Source organism: Synchiropus splendidus, chromosome 6, assembly GCF_027744825.2.
Source record: "Synchiropus splendidus isolate RoL2022-P1 chromosome 6, RoL_Sspl_1.0, whole genome shotgun sequence".
NCBI lineage: Eukaryota > Metazoa > Chordata > Actinopteri > Syngnathiformes > Callionymidae > Synchiropus > Synchiropus splendidus.
Window position 1 is genome coordinate 15,421,162 of NC_071339.1, and position 18,041 is coordinate 15,439,202.

The following is an 18,041-nucleotide window of genomic DNA, read 5'->3' on the forward strand; positions in this document are numbered from 1 at the left end:
AAAGATAAAGTGGGGGGGTCACACCATTAATGAAGATTTAGATCAATTTAAAAGTTGACCTTTGATTTACAAAGGGTAAAAAAAGATGCATCTGAAAGGCTTTGCTCACGTTATTATGATATATAACAGTATCATGTTGACAATAAAAAGTTATTGTCTCTCAAATTAGTTACTGTCTTAATTTAATGTCAAACTACTTATTAGTTATTAGTATTATTTAGTATTTAGTGTCAGTATTATTTTCCTCAAACCTTGTTGAGGGGCCGCGTGTCGACAGTCAAAAGGCTACACTTGAGGACAGTGATTTTCCATTGAACTGGACCAGTTGTGTTGGTACTTGGATGGTGATGCTGAGGGGAAAGTCCAGCTACAATTTTGATGGAGGACTGCAGTAGTCGAGGTTTGTTTCACAGAGGGTTCAGGGTTTAGGGGCCCACTTGTAAGACTGTAAGAATCTGAAGTCCATAGTTCAGATAGCAAGAGATGATTTAGACTGATGGGTGTCTAGTTGCTGCCGAAGAAGAAGCCTCTCAAGCTGAGGAGCATGATCGAGCTGTTACAGGAATGTTGGCGCTAAGAGTGACTTTATCTATCACACCCAAGTTCAGGCAGGAGAGGGGCAGCTTTCGCCTGGTGAAGGGCAATAACCAGGTCCTGAGGTGGCGAGAGCTTTCAGAAATATTCTCTCAGCCTTAAACGAACAAACAAATAGCGCTTTTCAAACCCAGTTCAGTGTTGAAATGGCTCTCATCTGTATTAAGTTTGCTCCGACAAAAACCAATTTCCCAACTTTCTGTTGCAGAGACAGTGAAGAGGTTTCACTCAGCAGCCGCCATCTGAAGCATTCATGTATAAATGAATAACATTTTAGAAAATCCAATATTTTCTCTTCCACTTAGTTTGAATTGTTTTGAAATATCAAAATGAATTGCAGCGCATCTTTGGTGACACATTCATATGAGATTGCAGTAGTCTTCCTGTGCTGATTCGCCTGGGGACTCTGTCTGGTACGGTTCACTTCGCTCCAGAGTGGGTGATAAGTTGCCCTTGAATGAAGTCATCAGTGGTGAATGAACGCCACAGACTAAACTCTCCATCACAAAGATGAAGGGAGGAGACAAAGAGGAACGGCACAATTATCCGCCTGAGGGGTAATAAATGCTTCTCCCACGGAAGCAATTCCTTCCCTGTGCAACAAGCTGAACCATTCAGCAATTATCTTTTACCTACAGGGTAACATTCCGGGTCATTTACTGTAAAGCTTTACTCAAAATGTAGCACCAGACACTCTGTTGCGTTTAACTATGTTGCTGTAAGTCTTTTTTGGAGCCTCTCTGCCTTTTAAAACACTCGATTTTTGAAGTATAGAAGACGGGGATCAATCACAGCCTGAGACAGGAATTTGACTCAACAGCGGAAGTTGTCTTCTTTTGCCATGAAAGGTCTCCACCTTCACCGTTCTTCAGTCCTATCCCCTTCGTGTCCTTGATGTCCTCTGAACTGTATTGTAGTCACTCCCATTGATAACCTCTGTATCTTCATCTTTGACTTGACTCCTGAATCTCTACACATCATGGCAGTGACCATTACTGTCCTGTGAAGCTGCTGCTCTGATGTCGCAGTCGTCTACTGTCCACCTTGTTTCACTCTCTTCTTCGCCTCCTTCATCTCTGTCTATTATTTGACCACAAATAATGCTTTCAGTAGCTCCCCTCCTCATCCTCACTCTTCCACCCACTTACTCCTACATGTCTGCCTCACTGCCTCTCTTCAAATGACTACTTCATGATAAAACATCACTGTCCATGTAGACTCCTCTCTGAGCCACGTTGCTTGCTCTCAAGCCTTCCACTCATTCACTGCTATTGTATTCCCTATGATGGAAACCAAAGCAAGAAGGCTATTCTCAAACAAGCTGCAAACTTGACCCTAAACTTATCTTTTATAAAAACAGCTGTACTTCTTCCTGTTTAAACTTCACAGCTCAATCTCAGAACAGTTCTCAGAAGCTAGCCGTCAGCCTATACCCCAGCTCGGTTTTAGATGACACTGTTTTGAGACGTGGAACCATGCTGCTGGACCCACAAGTCATTGTTCTCACTTTTAAATAAAAGAACTGTAAATGGACTTTTAACATGATGGTAAAAAGGCCGGTTCACTTTCAAAAACACCAGACCCCAGAGACTCGAACACCAGAGATGAAATAATCACTTTTGCGCGAGTGCAATCCTGCTGGTTAATTCTGTGCCCAGCGTGGTGGCTGTAACAATATGGAGTCTGTAATTGTGACCGACTGTTTTAATTCAGGGCCAGGCTGCGAGAAGGCTGCGATCGATAAGAAAACCAGGAAACGAAAGTGTATTTAACACACTAATGAATGAAAATGATCGGGGAATTAACATTTACAAACACTGCCATGCACTTTGAGAAAAGGTGTGAAACTTCATCACGGACTTCCCTAGCATTTAGCCGATGACCTGCTAACTGACAGACCTTAATGTCTTATGACGTGGGTGGAAGGTTCATGAAGAAGCGTGTGGTCTCACCTGTCTCTCCCTGACGGCCGCCCCGGCCGCCGGTGATGGCAGCGGCTAGCAGGGGCGAGCGCTAGTAGGGTCTGTTGGCGTCCTTTGGCCTCTTGAGCTGCACCTTGAGTCTCTTCATGCCGATCTGAAAGCCGTTCATTGATTGGATGGCGGCTTGAGCACTTCCTGGGTTGTCGAAGCTCACGAAACCTGCGAGACCAGAGCAGAGCGACGGGTTAGAGCGACAAGCTGGTGGGCAGCGGGAGATGAAATGTGAGGATGAAGTCAACATAGCAGTCAGTTTCAGTTGGACACAAACACCAAAATACACATTTTTACAAAAAGCATTGAAACCATGTATATTTGTGTCGCCGCTGTTACACCACAAATTACGCTACTGCAGTGAGAGAGAGGAGCGCATGCGTACAATCTCATAAACATAAACTCTGCTGTGGGATGGAGAATACTCGGCTGTTGGACTACTGGAGGATTCCAAGTCAGAGTCAGACAAAAAAACTGCATATTAAGTCTCATGTTGTATTGTGATACAAAGCCCTTACTCCCTTAATTTATCAACAAGCAACAAATCTTGCAAAAGTGCTGTCAGAATGTTTATCAAGTTCAACTCAACATGGTTGTCTTGGCAACCGTCTGTGTGACTCAAATGAATTGAAACCTTCGGCTGCTGTGGTTGTTTTTACAGGGTCATTGTACCACAGCTTGTACTGAAACTGGCTCACTCAACACAGTGGTTGTGTTGCAGCTACTGTGTTTGCAATACACAGCTTCAGTCATTCATTACGATGTAGCCGACACGCTAGCCAAAGTGTCGTAACTCTTAGCTACAGTGCATCTAGGACCTGTGCTAACTGTCAGCTAACAGAGCTGTGTACACTGGCAGTACACAATTTCCCTCTGGATTAACATAGTTTTTCTGACTCTGATTCTAATGTAAAAGTGCTATTAGCTAAACAATGCTTCACTGCTGCTAAAATAGCTTATGCACACAGCTGTTGCAGCCATAATTTCAATTTCATTGGCGTCTATTATGCTACATGCTTAACATAGTGTTGTAGCTCAAGTCATGCTCATTATATATATATATATATATGACACATGACATGACTGCCAGTGTCAGTCTTGCATATCGACAAGCTGCAAGAGAGGTTTTGTGTTGACTCAAGGATGGTGCTGCAAGAGTCAGCAACACTAACTGAGAGTTCCCAAAAGTGACAAACGGCAAGAGTGATTCATTAAAACACAAGTTCACGTAAGTTTCTCTGTTTGTGTTTTGAGGACATGGGGTGAGGTGGGGTGTAAGGGGAGGGTGTGTGTGTGTGTGTGTGTGTGTGTGTGTGTGTGTGTGTGTGTGTGTGTGTGTGTGTGTGTGTGTGTGTGTGTGTGTGTGTGTGTGTGTGTGTGTGTGTGTGTGTGTGTGTGTGTGTGTGTGTGTGTCGACTGCAGTAAAGAAGGTGATTAGTCAAAAAAGAATCAATAATCTTTTGGTTTTGTTCGTTTTTACCCACCAAAGCATTTACTTTGGTTTGTCGCCCGATCCACAAACACTTTGGAGGAGATGACATTACCGAATGGCAGGAACATCTGCATCAGCTCTCCATCCCCAAACTCCTGAGGGAGGTGGTAGATGAACAGGTTACAACCCTCCGGTCCTGCATGTGATCACAGACAGACAGACGGAGAGACAGAGAGAGCGAGAGAGACGGGCAGGGGAGGAGGGAGAAAACACACAGAGGGTAAAGGTCAGAGAATAACGAACAAGGAGAATTCCAATTCGCCGAAATCTTTTATGAGCAAATATGTGAATATTGTTTTAAGCATTAATTTCGTCAATTCTTGAATTTTGGAACTGGATGACATTTGTATTTCAATAGTATATTTATCTTTCTTCACGGCTTCTGTAGCTGAGTCTCTAAATGTGTCCCCACCACTGTGCCTGAATCGTGAGCGTTGTATCCACCAGAGGGCAGTCACGACTCGAGCCTATCTGTCCCACTCTGGTACTCCAGTGGGTTCATCAGGTTTACTGCTCTGCTTGAACTGTTGATGCTAAGTTTCTAAGTTTCCAGTGGAAGTCAACTTTCAGATCGACATGATACTGTTCACAAATGGAGCTGCGATATGATGCTTTCCATCAACACCAATGCTAAGAGTCCAAGTAAATGCTGCTCTTTTGTGTAGTTAATTATGTGCTTGTTACCTTCTCGCTGCTGCTGAGGGATGATGGGCGGAGGGTGGGGGAAGGCTTGGCTGATCTGGCCGTATGCAGCAGGGTAGGCTGCTGAGACACACACACATGCACACACACGAGCACGGATCAGATAACAGTCATGACTGGAGCTTCGCAGTGCAGGGAGACACGCAAACAATGAGATATATGCAGAGCCTGAGCAGGAAATCGATCAGATAACACACAATGGAGTCTACATGTTGCACACACTCGCCCTAAACAGCAGAGTGAATAAATTGATGTTGTATGACCGCAATGTTTATTGTTACATGATCAGAATTCAAATCTGGTGAGCCCTTATCTGTGTCAGGTTTCCTAACCCTTTTGTCATGCACACGCACACGCACACACACACACACACGGATCAGCGGTGCTGTAAGAGTGACAGACAGACCTGCATACTGTTGGACTCCTGTGTAAGCCTGCTGGAGAGGATCAGCTGCAGTGGGACTTTGAGCTACTCCACCAGAGAGAAAGGGGAAGGGGGAGCACAGATAGATGGAGGTGTAGGTGTGTTTGGAGGGGATAGTGAGAGAAATGAGACGGAGGGAGAATTTAGATGGAGCGGAGAGGAAGGTAGAGTAATGTATATAAGATTGAAGAGGAGCAGGGGAGGATGGCGAGGCAACAGACAGGAGAGGAGAAATCAGCAGAGAGGTTAGAGAGGTGAACGGCTCTGTTCTCGGCTCGCTGTTCTGAATTCCTCTACCGCTGTTCAACACAGAATATTTCGGCGGGAGATAAAGCAGGATTAGAAACAGAAAAGAGTGGCACACTGGCGACGTGGATATGATTGCAACAAAAGATGGCGCTCTTCTTTCACTTAACTAGGGCTTTGATTTACTTTTTTAATCTGGGTCTGTTTGGTGGTCTTGTCCTAGCCTGAGGCCCCCGAAACAATGTTCCAGGACGGAGTGACAGCCAAACGAAGCTTGGGGATGTAACACTTTCAATTTTGTTTGGCAACCTCTGCAAAAATTTTGGGCATTGAATGACATTTTGTTGAGTAAAGTGACATCTTGTGTGATCTGAAAATGATCACCTTCTTCAGAACTTCCCTTAAGTTTAAGACTAAAATATGCTGCGTTCCAGTTACCAGTTGCTGACCTGATCATAGTCGGAAAACTAGATAGCAACGTCCATGGAAGCTGGTGTCACGTGTGCCTTGTCTGGGCATAAGCAACTTCCTAAATAAATATGCTCCTTTTGCAACTAGAAACCCCCCTATTTGTTTCCTTTTCATTGATTCAAATTATATTTCTACTTCCTGTATACGCTTGGATTTAAGGCATCTTAGATTGTGTATTCGGGGTAGTGAGGGTTCTGGAACTCTCTGAGTTGGAAGTCCTCCATCCGGTGACATAAATGAGGGCGTAAATAGGATTTTTTTCCCTCCCGAGCACAAGTGGAATTCACCGTCAAATTGTGTCACATGCCCTACTCTTACCAAGTTGAAAATCTGAGACAAAATCAGTGACACTGTTGACTAGTAGCGCAACACGTCTTCACCTCATGAGGGCCAACTACCTTGCAGTTGGAGTTGGACTGTTTTCTTTCTTTTAAAGTCGCTGTTGCTACGTACTTTTTTGTGTTTCAAAAGGTGTGGCTGCATTTTATAGATACACACAAATATCAAAGCTATTTTTTTGTTCACAAGAAAAACTAACAAAGCTCCTGCATATTCTTGACAGTTTCAAAAGTAAATATCAAAGTCAACAAATACTAGAAAATGTGGTCACAATGTAGCATAAAATAAACCATGACACCATCAAATGGATATTTAGCAGTCCTGGCATTAGTACGCAGCAATGCATGTGGCGGGCAGGAACCTTTCCCACCACTGTGTGGTACCCACAATTAACCAGATGAAGTGTGTCATAAACCTATTATTACAGTGTGTTTTTTTAACGTAGACATTAGCACAACAATACTGTCTTATAAAACACGGTTGCTAACCTGCAGTTGATCAACTCACACGTGTGCTTACTGCAATGGTAATGTAATTGTACAATTTGCTTTATAACAAATATCTAGCCTTCTGCAGTGACTGGTGCAGTGCGAGCATACGTGGCAGGTCTTTACCTTCAGATAGCGAAGACAGGAAGCAGCCACCCTGAACCCCGAAACAGCTCCGTGGAGCTACCCCCAAGCCGTTTTTCTCAGAGTCCTCTCTGAAAACTACTTCTTGCAACACTGTGGAGAGGAAAGTATAAAAACAATGCATCAGCAAGAGTTTAAATATGGCCTCCCTCTGTCTCCAGGCTTCTCCCTTTCAATACGCTTCTAGGCTGTTCAGGCTACCGCAGCATGCTCTTACAAGGACTCTGGTTTGGTCTCGCCTCATAAATGCGGCTGATGTTACGCGGAATCCATAAGGCGTAGCGTTCCCTCAGATTACATTACATATATCTCTGTTGTTTGTCAGACTCACCAGGGTAATGGTGTATCCCGTTGGTGAAGACGGCTTCGGCGGGTGGCTGTCCATTGGCCTGTGGGGGCGGCATGCCGGTAAAACCATTTACACTAATGGGGGAGGGGATGCTGGTCACTGTTGGGGCGCTGATGCCTGGAGGAGTGCTGCCACCTGCAGCCAAAGAGAGAGACTTCATGACACCTGAGAACTTCAGTCTGACGTGCAGACCCGTCCAGTGAGGAAACGTCAGGGTGAATTTGGGCTCCTGACTGTGACAGGCTGGAGCAAGCAGAAGACTTACGGCACTAGAGTCGTGCCACTTCACCTTTAATGATATCAAATTGCTACCAATTATATATTTAGTCTCAGGTGATTTCATGTTATGGCAGCCTGTGTTATGTTCATTTGCTCTCCTCGGATGCGTCGTCGAAGAAGCACCCGGTATCGACTCAGAGTGCAAATGTGCCCATTCCAGTCTAATGAAGCTCTGCGGCACCGCGGCAAAGTCCAACTGTTTTTATTCATTATAGCCACATTAAGTTGCTGCCACCACCATTTTCAATGGCCTCTCATAGTTTTATTATTGTGCTTTATTTTCTCTTCCTTTCGCTTCGCTTGTTGCCATTAAAATATGCGGCAGAGAAACAGCACAGAATAAAAGTTTGTTTATCAGGAGCTTCATTGGGTTTGCCGCTTTTGTGGGGTCACTGCAGGTTTAAGACCAAAGCCTTTGGCAGGGAATGCAGAGCCACTTGTCTCTGCTTCTATTCATAATGTCTATGGTCAGGGTGCCTTGGCCGAGACAGGATGGTGAGGGTTTTCAGCTTTGGTTCACACACATGGGTGGAGTGCCCACACTGGGCTGGGTTGTGGGTTTGTATGGGGGGAGTGAGGGAAGGATAGATGGCTTCTTTAGTATGGGCTCTGTTCTGACAGAGCTGAGCCAACAGCCTGTCTAGTTTCTCAGCCGGGACTGTCTCTTGAGAGAGAAGCTCATTCATTCTGGAGAGACTTGGAGTAAAACCTCTGCTCTTCCAAGAGAAGCCAGTTGGGATGGGTCGAGGATCTTGTCAGTGTATCTCCTGTACTTCCCCCCGAAGAAGGTGTCCAACTGGGGGGAGGCACTGGAGGCACACATAAGTGAATCTTTTGATTATCATTTCCTGTTGCAATATTTCAAATTTTGGTTCCATTTCAACCTTCAAAGTATTGGAAAAGTCTACAAAGTTTATATCAAATATTTTGCTTGATTATAAAAACATTCATTGTTCATTGATTATTGGAACATTTGCCACTCGGGAACGTGGTTTGGCTCACATGGTTCTTAACTAAGGGCAGGGTTGGCGGTGTAACTGAGAAACCATCCCTCATCTTTAATGTGCGAACACTTCTGACTGCACATGTAAATTCTGACCTTTCCATTTAACAGGTGGAAAAATAAGAAGTTTAACCTTCACTGAAATTCTCCCGGCGCCATTTGTCATTTTACAAGTGCTTGAAAAAGTTCAATATTTGCTCATCCACGGGACTCGGAACTGAAGGAGCTGCGCATACATCCCAGCAACTCGACAACGGGCGAAGGCTTTTGGGAGTCGTCAGCGTGAGAAGATCTTTGGATGAAATGTAAAGCTGTTTGCCGACTTGCTTGAACACAAGAGCCTGCGGTTAGAGCCGATTATTATTCAGTGGAGGCAGCACGCATGAACAGAACATCTGTTCTACAACATACCTCCAGATTAGGCTTCGCTGATTGCATTCCAATTGATTCCTACTAGTTCGACTTTGTACTGATTTGCTCCGATCTTTAAAAAAAAAGCCTACATCGTGCTTGATGGCAGTGTTAAATCACAGGCGCGGTTTAATGTGAACACACACATGAATCCACAGAGGCGTGCAGATAGCAGACATGGAACTTTTCTGGCACCTGATGTGGGGGTGAGCGGTGCTCCAGGAAGGCCATTGATGGTGGCCATATGCTGCATCTGGGCGGCAGCAAAGGCTGCCATTGGAGTGAGGTAGCCCCCCTGACCCACCGAGGCCATCAACGCTGCCTGCTGCTGCACCTGCAGGGGGCAGACAGGAAATGAAAGGCTTCAGAGCAAACACACAAATAGAGTCATACCTTTGCTGATGGAGCAACTGTACAATTAAAAATGTGCATCACAGACTTCAAGAGTGCAGAGCAGGTCTCTGTCCAAAAAATGGTTTCTTCAATGTAATTTCATTTGACTCAGTAACGCTGGGGAGTTGAATGACCTGGATTATCTTACAAAATACCTGCTGCAGTGTGTCTATAAAACAATTATTATACTACTACTATATATAAGTAAGTATAAGTACTGCTCGACTTACGTCCACCAGTACTTACCATGGCCAGCAGATGCCAGCCGGCATCACGCACGGCAGTTACGGCATCACAGTATCCCAGCATCAACTACAGTCGTACCTATAACCCACACATCGGCTATTTTGAATGGCATTCCACTTACATCCAATTTGACTTACGACTGGTTGGTCGGAACTGATCCCAGTCGTAAGTCGGATGTTACTTGTATATATATATATATATATATATATATATATGTATATATAGTCACTGGTCATTGGGCTAGTCTTTTTATTTTTTTTCTCCAAATGTTTTATCTATCATCACGTTTTTTTCCTGACATTTTAATGTAATTTATTTTTTTTTATTCATTGAATCTTATTTCCGTTCTTAAAATATTTTTATTCATTAATTGTTTATTGGAGTTGCTAATCACAAAATTGCTCTTTGGTTTAGTAGCACTATTTTGTGTATATTCCTTTTATTTCTTTCTGGGTAATATAGTTACATTTTTTTCTCATTATTGACACTTGATGCTCTTTTGCTTCCCCATACATATCTTTTTTTGATGCTCTTTTAATGATAAAAAAGTACCTTTTTACTTACTTTATTCTTGCTAGACTGTTTTTAAAACTCTTGTACCCATTTTTCCTATCAAGTTGTGAATCTTTCTTTGCAGAATATAGATCATATTGTGATGCAACAGACCCTTGCTCTACTTTAAAGCTGCCTCCAGAGTTCTGCGATTCACCTAAAATACTAATGTTGTGTTTGCTGGGACTGTGTGTATCAACAGCCGGCCAAGCAACAATCAAGTGGACAAACACAAGTGCGCCGATGATGCGGAGCCACTAGACTGTGGTTTTGAACCGTCCAAACGTGCATCCGGGTCCAGTTCCTCTCCCCGGGTCACTGAGTCGATCACTGATTAAGCCACAGAAGCTGCGCCGACTTGCCTGAGCGTAGGCTCCGTAGGCTCCGAACTGCAGGGCCATCGGGTTGAAGATGCCCATCTGACCGGCCATCTGCTGCATGCGGCGGATGGTGCGCTCCTTATCTGTGTCTGCAAACTTCACCACCAGACTGGACGAGGCTCCCTGCAACAACACAACGCAGGTTAGTGCGGCGCTTCTCCAGTGACTCACGCCTCTGTCTCTATTTGTGTTTCTGAGTTAACATCCCTGTGATTGATTGAAGCGTCAGGTCATGACAAATTGTCCAAATCTCCCTCTACGTTTTATGTGACCTTTGTTTGAGGACGTTGCCTTCACAATGGTGTTTCATTCAGTGTCAGTTCCCTCGATATGAAATGATCCCGTACATTTGTCAGCATCAGCTAATGAGGAAGATGAACGTGCAGCATTTTATTTATCGCGCTGACACACGTCACCCATGCCGCTACGGCAGATGACCTGAGATCTGCCACCAGCACATTAACACAGCAGACAAACGGCGTCCACACGTGACATTGGGCCGATAATACATGATGAGACTGAAGGTCTGACATGATGGGGACGTGATCTGTGCTTTTAGCAGTGTTGGGGTGACTGCAGGGCCTCTGACGGTCACGCAATTGCTTCATTGCATCGGTAATAAATCTACAAATAATTCAATTTTGAATACAGTGCTGTCAGCAAAAATATAGTTTAATAAAATCTGATCGTGTTCTGTTGCCAGAGGGGCTCTATATATAGGCTTATAAATTCTCACTCAAAAGTAAGGGAGGTCGCAGAAGTCTTTGTGTTAAAACAGAACAGCACAAAATGTATAAATATAAAATATATGTTTTGAAAAAAAAAAATTGATTCATATTATTTCATACAAGTCAAACTGAGATTGAATTTCCTTTCTGTTCTAAGAAGATAGAAAACAGCAGTAAGTTTTTATGCATAAAAAGTGATTATTTTATTTTCCTTTAAAATGTGCTAATTTTTCTCGCTGCCAATTGAGACAGTCACATATCTTGTCATCATATATGATTTAATCATTTAAAAAATCGTATTATCTTAACAATTGTCACAAAAAAAAAACAAGTTTGGGGAAAAAAGAATAATTTTGACAGAGTTCAGATAAAAAAACAACTTATGTAAACATTTGTGTTTACATTTGTCAGAGTGGGGCCCTTTGGTTTGATAGTCACTATCAAGTCTGTCATTTTTCCAAAGCAGGAGTATGGATTGGCGATCTGTCCAGGGTGCCGCTGAGCTCTTGCTCCTATTTGCTAGAACAGTGAGTGAGTGAGCGGTGTCCCACACACACAGATACTCACAGGCATGGTCTGGCTGCCGTGTAGTGCACTGATGGCTGCCTGAGCTTCAGCATGAGAGGAATATTTTACAAATGCACAGCCTTCCGAGAGAGAGAGAGAGAGAGAGAGAGAGTGAGAAAACATTATTACATTGTAAATACACACACACACACACACACAAAAAAAAAAAAACGCGGAGAGGAGAAACAAGACATCTTTTGGAGGATGAGGCCGACAGCATTGCGTGCCGACGCCCCGCTGACAAAGCCGCTCTCTGCCGTCGGATCAGTGTTGACTGGCGCTCAATTATCAGGCGAAAATGTCACTCGGCTGCAACTTTGGGATTTTCTGTTGGGGCTTAAAGAGGCTGTGGTGCTCTGGTGTCGCTTACTGTTGACAAGTCTGGCTGATGAATCTGAATGATCAAGTTGCCAGCAATTATTGAGCTCAAGCCCACTTAGCCGGGCGAGCTGGCGGACGGGGGCTTGTTAATGGAGCCTCACGAAAGAATCAAGCCGGCTGTAATCATCGGCCTTACTTATCATCGCCGCACATTGATTGGCCGCTAAGCCTGCTGATGAACTTCATGCACTGATCTTGTGACAACATTTTGAGAGGACTTGTCCTGTGGCATGTCAGCGAAGAGGCTTTTTAAAATTCCGTATCAGAGCGAGGTGGAGTCGAAGGTTAATGGGGTTCTTCTGTACGGAGTTGTTACTTTTAAATCTCCGTCCTCAGTGGACAGACCTCTGAAATGGACTGAATCTACCCTTTTTCGGTCCTGGGATGATTGTGGAATAACCCGTTTTGACATCGCTCAACGTGAAGTGGCTTGAGAGAACTTTGCAAAGTCACCAACTTGGAGAGGCCAAATCATTTCTGTGCAGCGGCCTGTGAAAAACTCTTCTGGCTCAAAGTCATAAACGGCTATCACGCTCACCTTTGCTGTTTCCGTCGGGACCTCTGAGTATGGTGCACTCCTCGATGCTGCCGAAGGACTCGAATAGACGCCGCACGTCGTCTTCAGACTGCTGCTTGTTGAGCATCCCCACAAAGAGCTTTCTGTCTTCTAAAAGAAAGAGGAATAGGTCACAATCAGAGGACGAGAGAGACCTGCTCCGACTGGGCATGGAACCCGAGGAAGCGATGAGTTCAAGGACCACAAAAGACTCAGTGACCTGTCGGAAAATCAAAAATCCTTGGCTGTGTTTCAGTCATTCTGAACTTTTTAATTTTCCTTCCGAGACAAGGACGTTCCATTGAAACTAATAATTGATGTTTTTCCGTCTTTACACAGTACACTGCAGTTGCAATGGTTTGGTTTCCAACTCGCATCTCTTATCTGGTCTTCTTCTGTATGCCTCCATGGAGGCATGTTGAAGGAGGAGGCCCCGGGGCAGACCTAGGGTACACTGGAAAGATGGTGTTGACCTGGGTCTTTCTACCTCACCTCTGTCGGGTAAATGGGCGAATAGAATTGGTCGTAAAGTGCCTCTGGCCAACACAAAACTAGCAAACTCTCTTTCAGGCAGGAACAAGTGTTTGCATCCGTGTGTGTTTTACGGTTCACAATGTTGATGAATCAATGTTGATGGTACATGCCTGTCTCAGTGGAACCGTCCATAGAATGACATCACATTATCATAACATTAAGTCATTGAGGGCCCACACTCAGCACCTCACAGTGATTTGAACGCTGAGCTAAACATCCAAGCTTCCAAAATCAGACTCACTTTCTTTCACTCGCAGACTTACACACGTGAGCTGACCAAGGACAGTGACTCACTTGGACTGAGTCAGTTCAGGTGCTGCAAGTGTGTCAGTCTGTTTCTCTGAATTTGAGATTAGTTCAAATGAATGTTTATGTAGAGAGAATTAATGAGCCGCGTTGGAAGCGGCCCTGAATGCATCGCGGGAGATGTAGGTGTGTGTGTGCCTGCGTGCTCTGGGTCTGTGCCTCGCTGCCGGCGCCTGACAGGGTGTCCTTGCCGAGTCAACAAGACTAATCTACGCTCTGGCCTTGCACTGTGGGGTGGGAGGTGTTTACAAGAGTGGGGTGTGCATCAGATGAGGACACACACACACACACACATATAAATATATATATATATATATATATATATGCACCTACACACACCTTTTCACACACACATATAAGATGCACAACTCATTGCCGGCCGGAGCCTCCAGGGAAGACACCAATAAACATGACATCTTGCTCGGGGAAGAACTGTGGACACACGAACACGCGCACACACACACACACACACACACTCACACACGCTCATTCAGCTGGAGAGCAAATCAATGAACACCAAGACGACTTCACATTCATTCTGTGTACGACTCACACGCACGCACAGATTTAACAGCCGTAGATGGCACTAATCTAATATACTGCATTTATTGTTGTTTTGTTTTGCAATGTTTGTGGCGAACATTCGATTGTGATGGAATCATTAGAATGCTCGGAAACATGAACCATTTATTCACCATTTAGTACGACCATTTATCTAGTAATATATGTCCACTGTGATCTTCTGATCGCACCCAAAGATCTGGGCCTCTGGTGAGAGGAGAAACCCACTGGTCAGTGGAGAGCTTTGTCTTTTGGCTCAGCTCTTTCTTCACTGCAGACACCGAGTCCACTTGACGGGAGACACTGCTCTGATCTGTCTGTCCATCTCCTTCATGGACAGTTCATCCTCATCCTGAGGGTGTCAGTCTGGAGGCAGAGATGAGGTCCTCTGCACGCTGGAGATTCTGTTCATTTAACAGCACTGAAAACAAATCCTCATTGGGAAGGAGTCCAGCCAGTTGCTGCGGTTCAGGTTCAGGACCTGGGAACCTACGGTAGCAGGGTCAGTACCCTGTGGTTACAAAGGAGACCCCAAGGGGCACAAATGATTTCTCCAAGTCCATAAAACATGTGACCTGGAAAGCTACCATGAGCCTTTGAAGAGGGGTGAAGAGCAGAAGTGGCAACCGCAGAAGACAATGTCCTGCAATTCCACAGGTCTTGAGTTCTTGAGGACTTTTCCTCACTTGGGTTCATTCCTTCAACACGTGGTTGTTTCCCATGCTAGTTTCCACTCTATCCAAACTAGCTATGCACTTTTTACGTCCCTTATTTGCTAGTACAAAAAAAGGCTTTTATTTTTCCGGTGCTGTTGTTTTTACGACTCGCCCTCGATCTGTCGTAAATCGAGCTCTTGTTTTGCGGCGGACGGAAGCGCCTCAGGCTGAAGCAGAGTCAATCTACACACAGATGGTGTCATTATTCTATAGCAATTACATCCAGCAATCAACATGCCGGTTTAGGTTGTACTTGGTGGGAGTGTTTCTTCGGCCGTAGTCGGCTGGGAAACACTTAGAACTGGCTGACAGCAATTAGAGTCAGAGGAGGGTTTAAATCAGACGAAGATGCCGTTGAAAATTGGAGACTTCTGCTCCACAGAAACTTATCAAGAGCACAAAAGTGCAGCAGTGACCAGAGGGAGGGTGATGAATGACGCAGGTAGTCTGAGGACGCGCAGCATGTATCGGCAAAGATGGCTCCAAGAAAGTGTTTGGACATCCTGCCTTGCCCTCACTTTGCTCCCTCTGCTCCTCCCTCCTGCGCCATCAATCATATTCCCAGACGCTAAAGAAGAGGATGTCAACGCCACAGGTTTTCTTTCCATTCCTGAGTCACACGTCTCTCTCAATCCGCGCGCCTCTCCTGCTCATTAATCTTCAACCCCTTGAATGCGTCTTTCTCCCGGCTTCCGTCTCCCCCTCATGTATCCGTGCGGCAGATCGGCTCAGGTTACTCTGGTATTAACTGCAAAGTTTGAAAAGTCTCTAGCCAGAAGCGTCAGACTCCATCAATCTTCTGAAGTACGCGCCATTGATTGATGTCAGCGGCAGGTCAGTACGGATCCAGACGAAGAAAATGCTCTTTTAGCTGTCGTGGCTGTCAATAATACACGCAGGTGCGCACAAATACCTGGAGTCGGACTGCAGGTTAATTAGAGTCAACAAAAGGGGATTTCAATACACAATACACAAGTGTCTCCATGACGACGACTTTCAGAGTTTGCAGTGACGTGATAGCGGGGGAAAAAAATGTATAGGTTTGGGGTCATCTATTGTCCCAGGGCCCAAGATTTTCCTCTCAGAAGTGCTGAGGGCCAGATGCACATTAATGTGTGTTTGCAGCCAAAGCTTCAGCTATAAATGAATGTATATTTGTTATTTGCTGTCGATTCATTTTGATCAATCGTGATCATATATCATTCATTCTTTCTGTGTTCATTCACTTAAACAGATGAAGATGTTAATCTATTTAATGTGTTTATTAAACACGTTCCACAGTCCATGTATACACTAACCTTTTCAAAACATTTATGACGTTTACAAACCCCTTTTCAATCCAAAATTCCTTACTTATTCAAGGATAACAGAGAACTGTCTTCTTTATTGTCCATATAGAGAAAAATATGATTCCATTAAAGAAGTCGATGAACCTTGAAGGTTGAATTTTAAAATGATAAATTCTGGAAAGTTCTTCCCCTAAAAACAAACCTCATCTGAAGGAATAATAGAACCAATCTTTGACCTCTCAGGTGTTTTGATGGTGAAGGCTTTTCAGGGTTTTTTTGTTTGATTTGATGTTGAACAAAACGAAATATTACATGCTGTAGTTTGTTTGGATCAGCAACACATTCTCACCCCCGAAGAAGCAAATACTGACTCATTTCAAGTGCATGTTTGCCTCCAGTGTTGATGCACAAGTCAGCTTTCTGCGTTGCATGTTGACTTCCCTGGGAGGTTGGGGTTAAGACACGCGCAGGGAATTGCAGTGACCATCCTGAGCTCTCATCACCACTTGTACATCGATGCTACTTCATATACATAGCATGCATAAGTCTTATCTCCCACTAGGCACCGCGAGTGCAACGCATCATTATTTGAGATGCTGTGTATACCAAGTTGATTACTGAGCGAAAGAAGCACCGTTCCATCACCTTGACCACAGCCTTGCTCTTTCTTTTTCATAAGTGCTGCCCATGGCATCAGGATCTGCCGCAGAAGACGGAGCATGCAGCTCAACTGAAAGCCTATTGTGTCGACATGCAATGCGGAAGGATGAGGTCAGCCGTGCAGACTCTTGGTGGGGCGATCGCTGGTATATGTTCGAAGTAATCCAAGCTACTGTCTAACGTCTCCTGAAATCCACTGATTTTGTTGATGTATGGGAACTTATATTTCACCAGAAAAGTGCCTGTGCAATAATTCATTTACGTCTTCTGACGGATCAAGCTGCATTTCAGATTATGTGGGAGAGAGAGTTTGCTCCTGCCTCGTGAGCAGAAAGCTGCTGAACTCTGCGCGGCTGCTTCAAAGGTGACAAAAAGAAGTGACCTGATTTCCTCCCCAGCCTGACAGCACATGCCGGCTCGTGTATGCGTGCGCGAGTGCGTGTCGCTGAATCAGGGCATATGATGAAACTCCAAGAAAGGAACCTCGAGGCCACGCTGGCCAACATTAGCGAGCAAGAGGGCTGTTTACATAATGTGTTCTGAACACTGGGGGGGTCCGGCCGCACTGGGCTGTCAGCCCACATCGAGGTACAGGCCTTCAAGTTACAGGACAGATAATGGTGAGGCTGATGCGCAAAGGCAGCATTTTTTTTTTTTTTGTCAGGGTAGAAAAACAGGGAGGAAGAAGGACAGAGCATTGAAGGAAGAGCATACATTACCTCCTCGGCTTTCGCTGTCTGCTGGCTTCACCTGGATCGGTCTGTTCATCTACCAGAGACGGCAAGCGAAGAGAGGGGAAAAAAAAGACAAGAAAAAGAAGATAGCAGTTAGCATCATGCGCTTACTTAATGTTCAAGCTCTGCCCAAAAATAACTGCAGTCACTCAGCCAAATTGCTGGTAAAGTGTATTGAAAATCTCCAAAGCTGCGGTACTTATAGCCATTGGGGGAATCTGTGGTCGGGAATATGGGTCGCTGATATTATTTGATCTCAGATGAAAGGCTTGGAAAGAGGGAAAAGCACAGGGATGAAGGGAATGATATAAAGCGAAGAAGGATGGAGGGGAGGTAACTCCGGGTCAGCACAGCGGCCGATGCTCGATCTTGTCAACCAGTTTGGACACTTTGGTCATCTGAGTGAACTTTCAGACAAATTGTGTCACTTACAGTTTCTGGGTCCACAAAGCAGTGCCGCTCAAAAGACAGCGTCTACAGAGGAAGTCACACGCTGCTAAAAATAAAACAAGCCAGCAACCGT

At 44.7% G+C, this 18,041-nt stretch overlaps 1 protein-coding gene across 5 annotated transcripts in view; it reads right to left on the reverse strand.

Moving 5' to 3' along the window:
* The window catches only part of celf4 (CUGBP, Elav-like family member 4), a 110,094-nt gene that overhangs the window by 4,636 nt on the left and 87,417 nt on the right, over positions 1 to 18,041 (reverse strand). Inside the window, exons 3-13 of one of the 5 annotated variants that reach the window (XM_053867311.1) lie at positions 17,504 to 17,552; positions 12,701 to 12,826; positions 11,782 to 11,861; positions 10,469 to 10,609; positions 9,111 to 9,249; positions 7,205 to 7,357; positions 6,856 to 6,966; positions 5,168 to 5,230; positions 4,744 to 4,824; positions 4,112 to 4,195; positions 2,547 to 2,735 (exon numbers count right to left, since the gene is read on the reverse strand). In XM_053867311.1, coding sequence (XP_053723286.1) covers positions 2,608 to 2,735; positions 4,112 to 4,195; positions 4,744 to 4,824; positions 5,168 to 5,230; positions 6,856 to 6,966; positions 7,205 to 7,357; positions 9,111 to 9,249; positions 10,469 to 10,609; positions 11,782 to 11,861; positions 12,701 to 12,826; positions 17,504 to 17,552 — 1,155 coding nt within the window. In that variant the 3' untranslated portion in view covers positions 2,547 to 2,607. Of the gene's footprint in view, positions 1 to 2,546; positions 2,736 to 4,051; positions 4,196 to 4,743; positions 4,825 to 5,167; positions 5,231 to 6,855; positions 6,967 to 7,204; positions 7,358 to 9,110; positions 9,250 to 10,468; positions 10,610 to 11,781; positions 11,862 to 12,700; positions 12,830 to 17,503; positions 17,553 to 18,041 lie in introns of all 5 variants that reach the window. The other 4 variants (XM_053867310.1, XM_053867307.1, XM_053867306.1 and 1 more) reach the window with 4 other exon arrangements.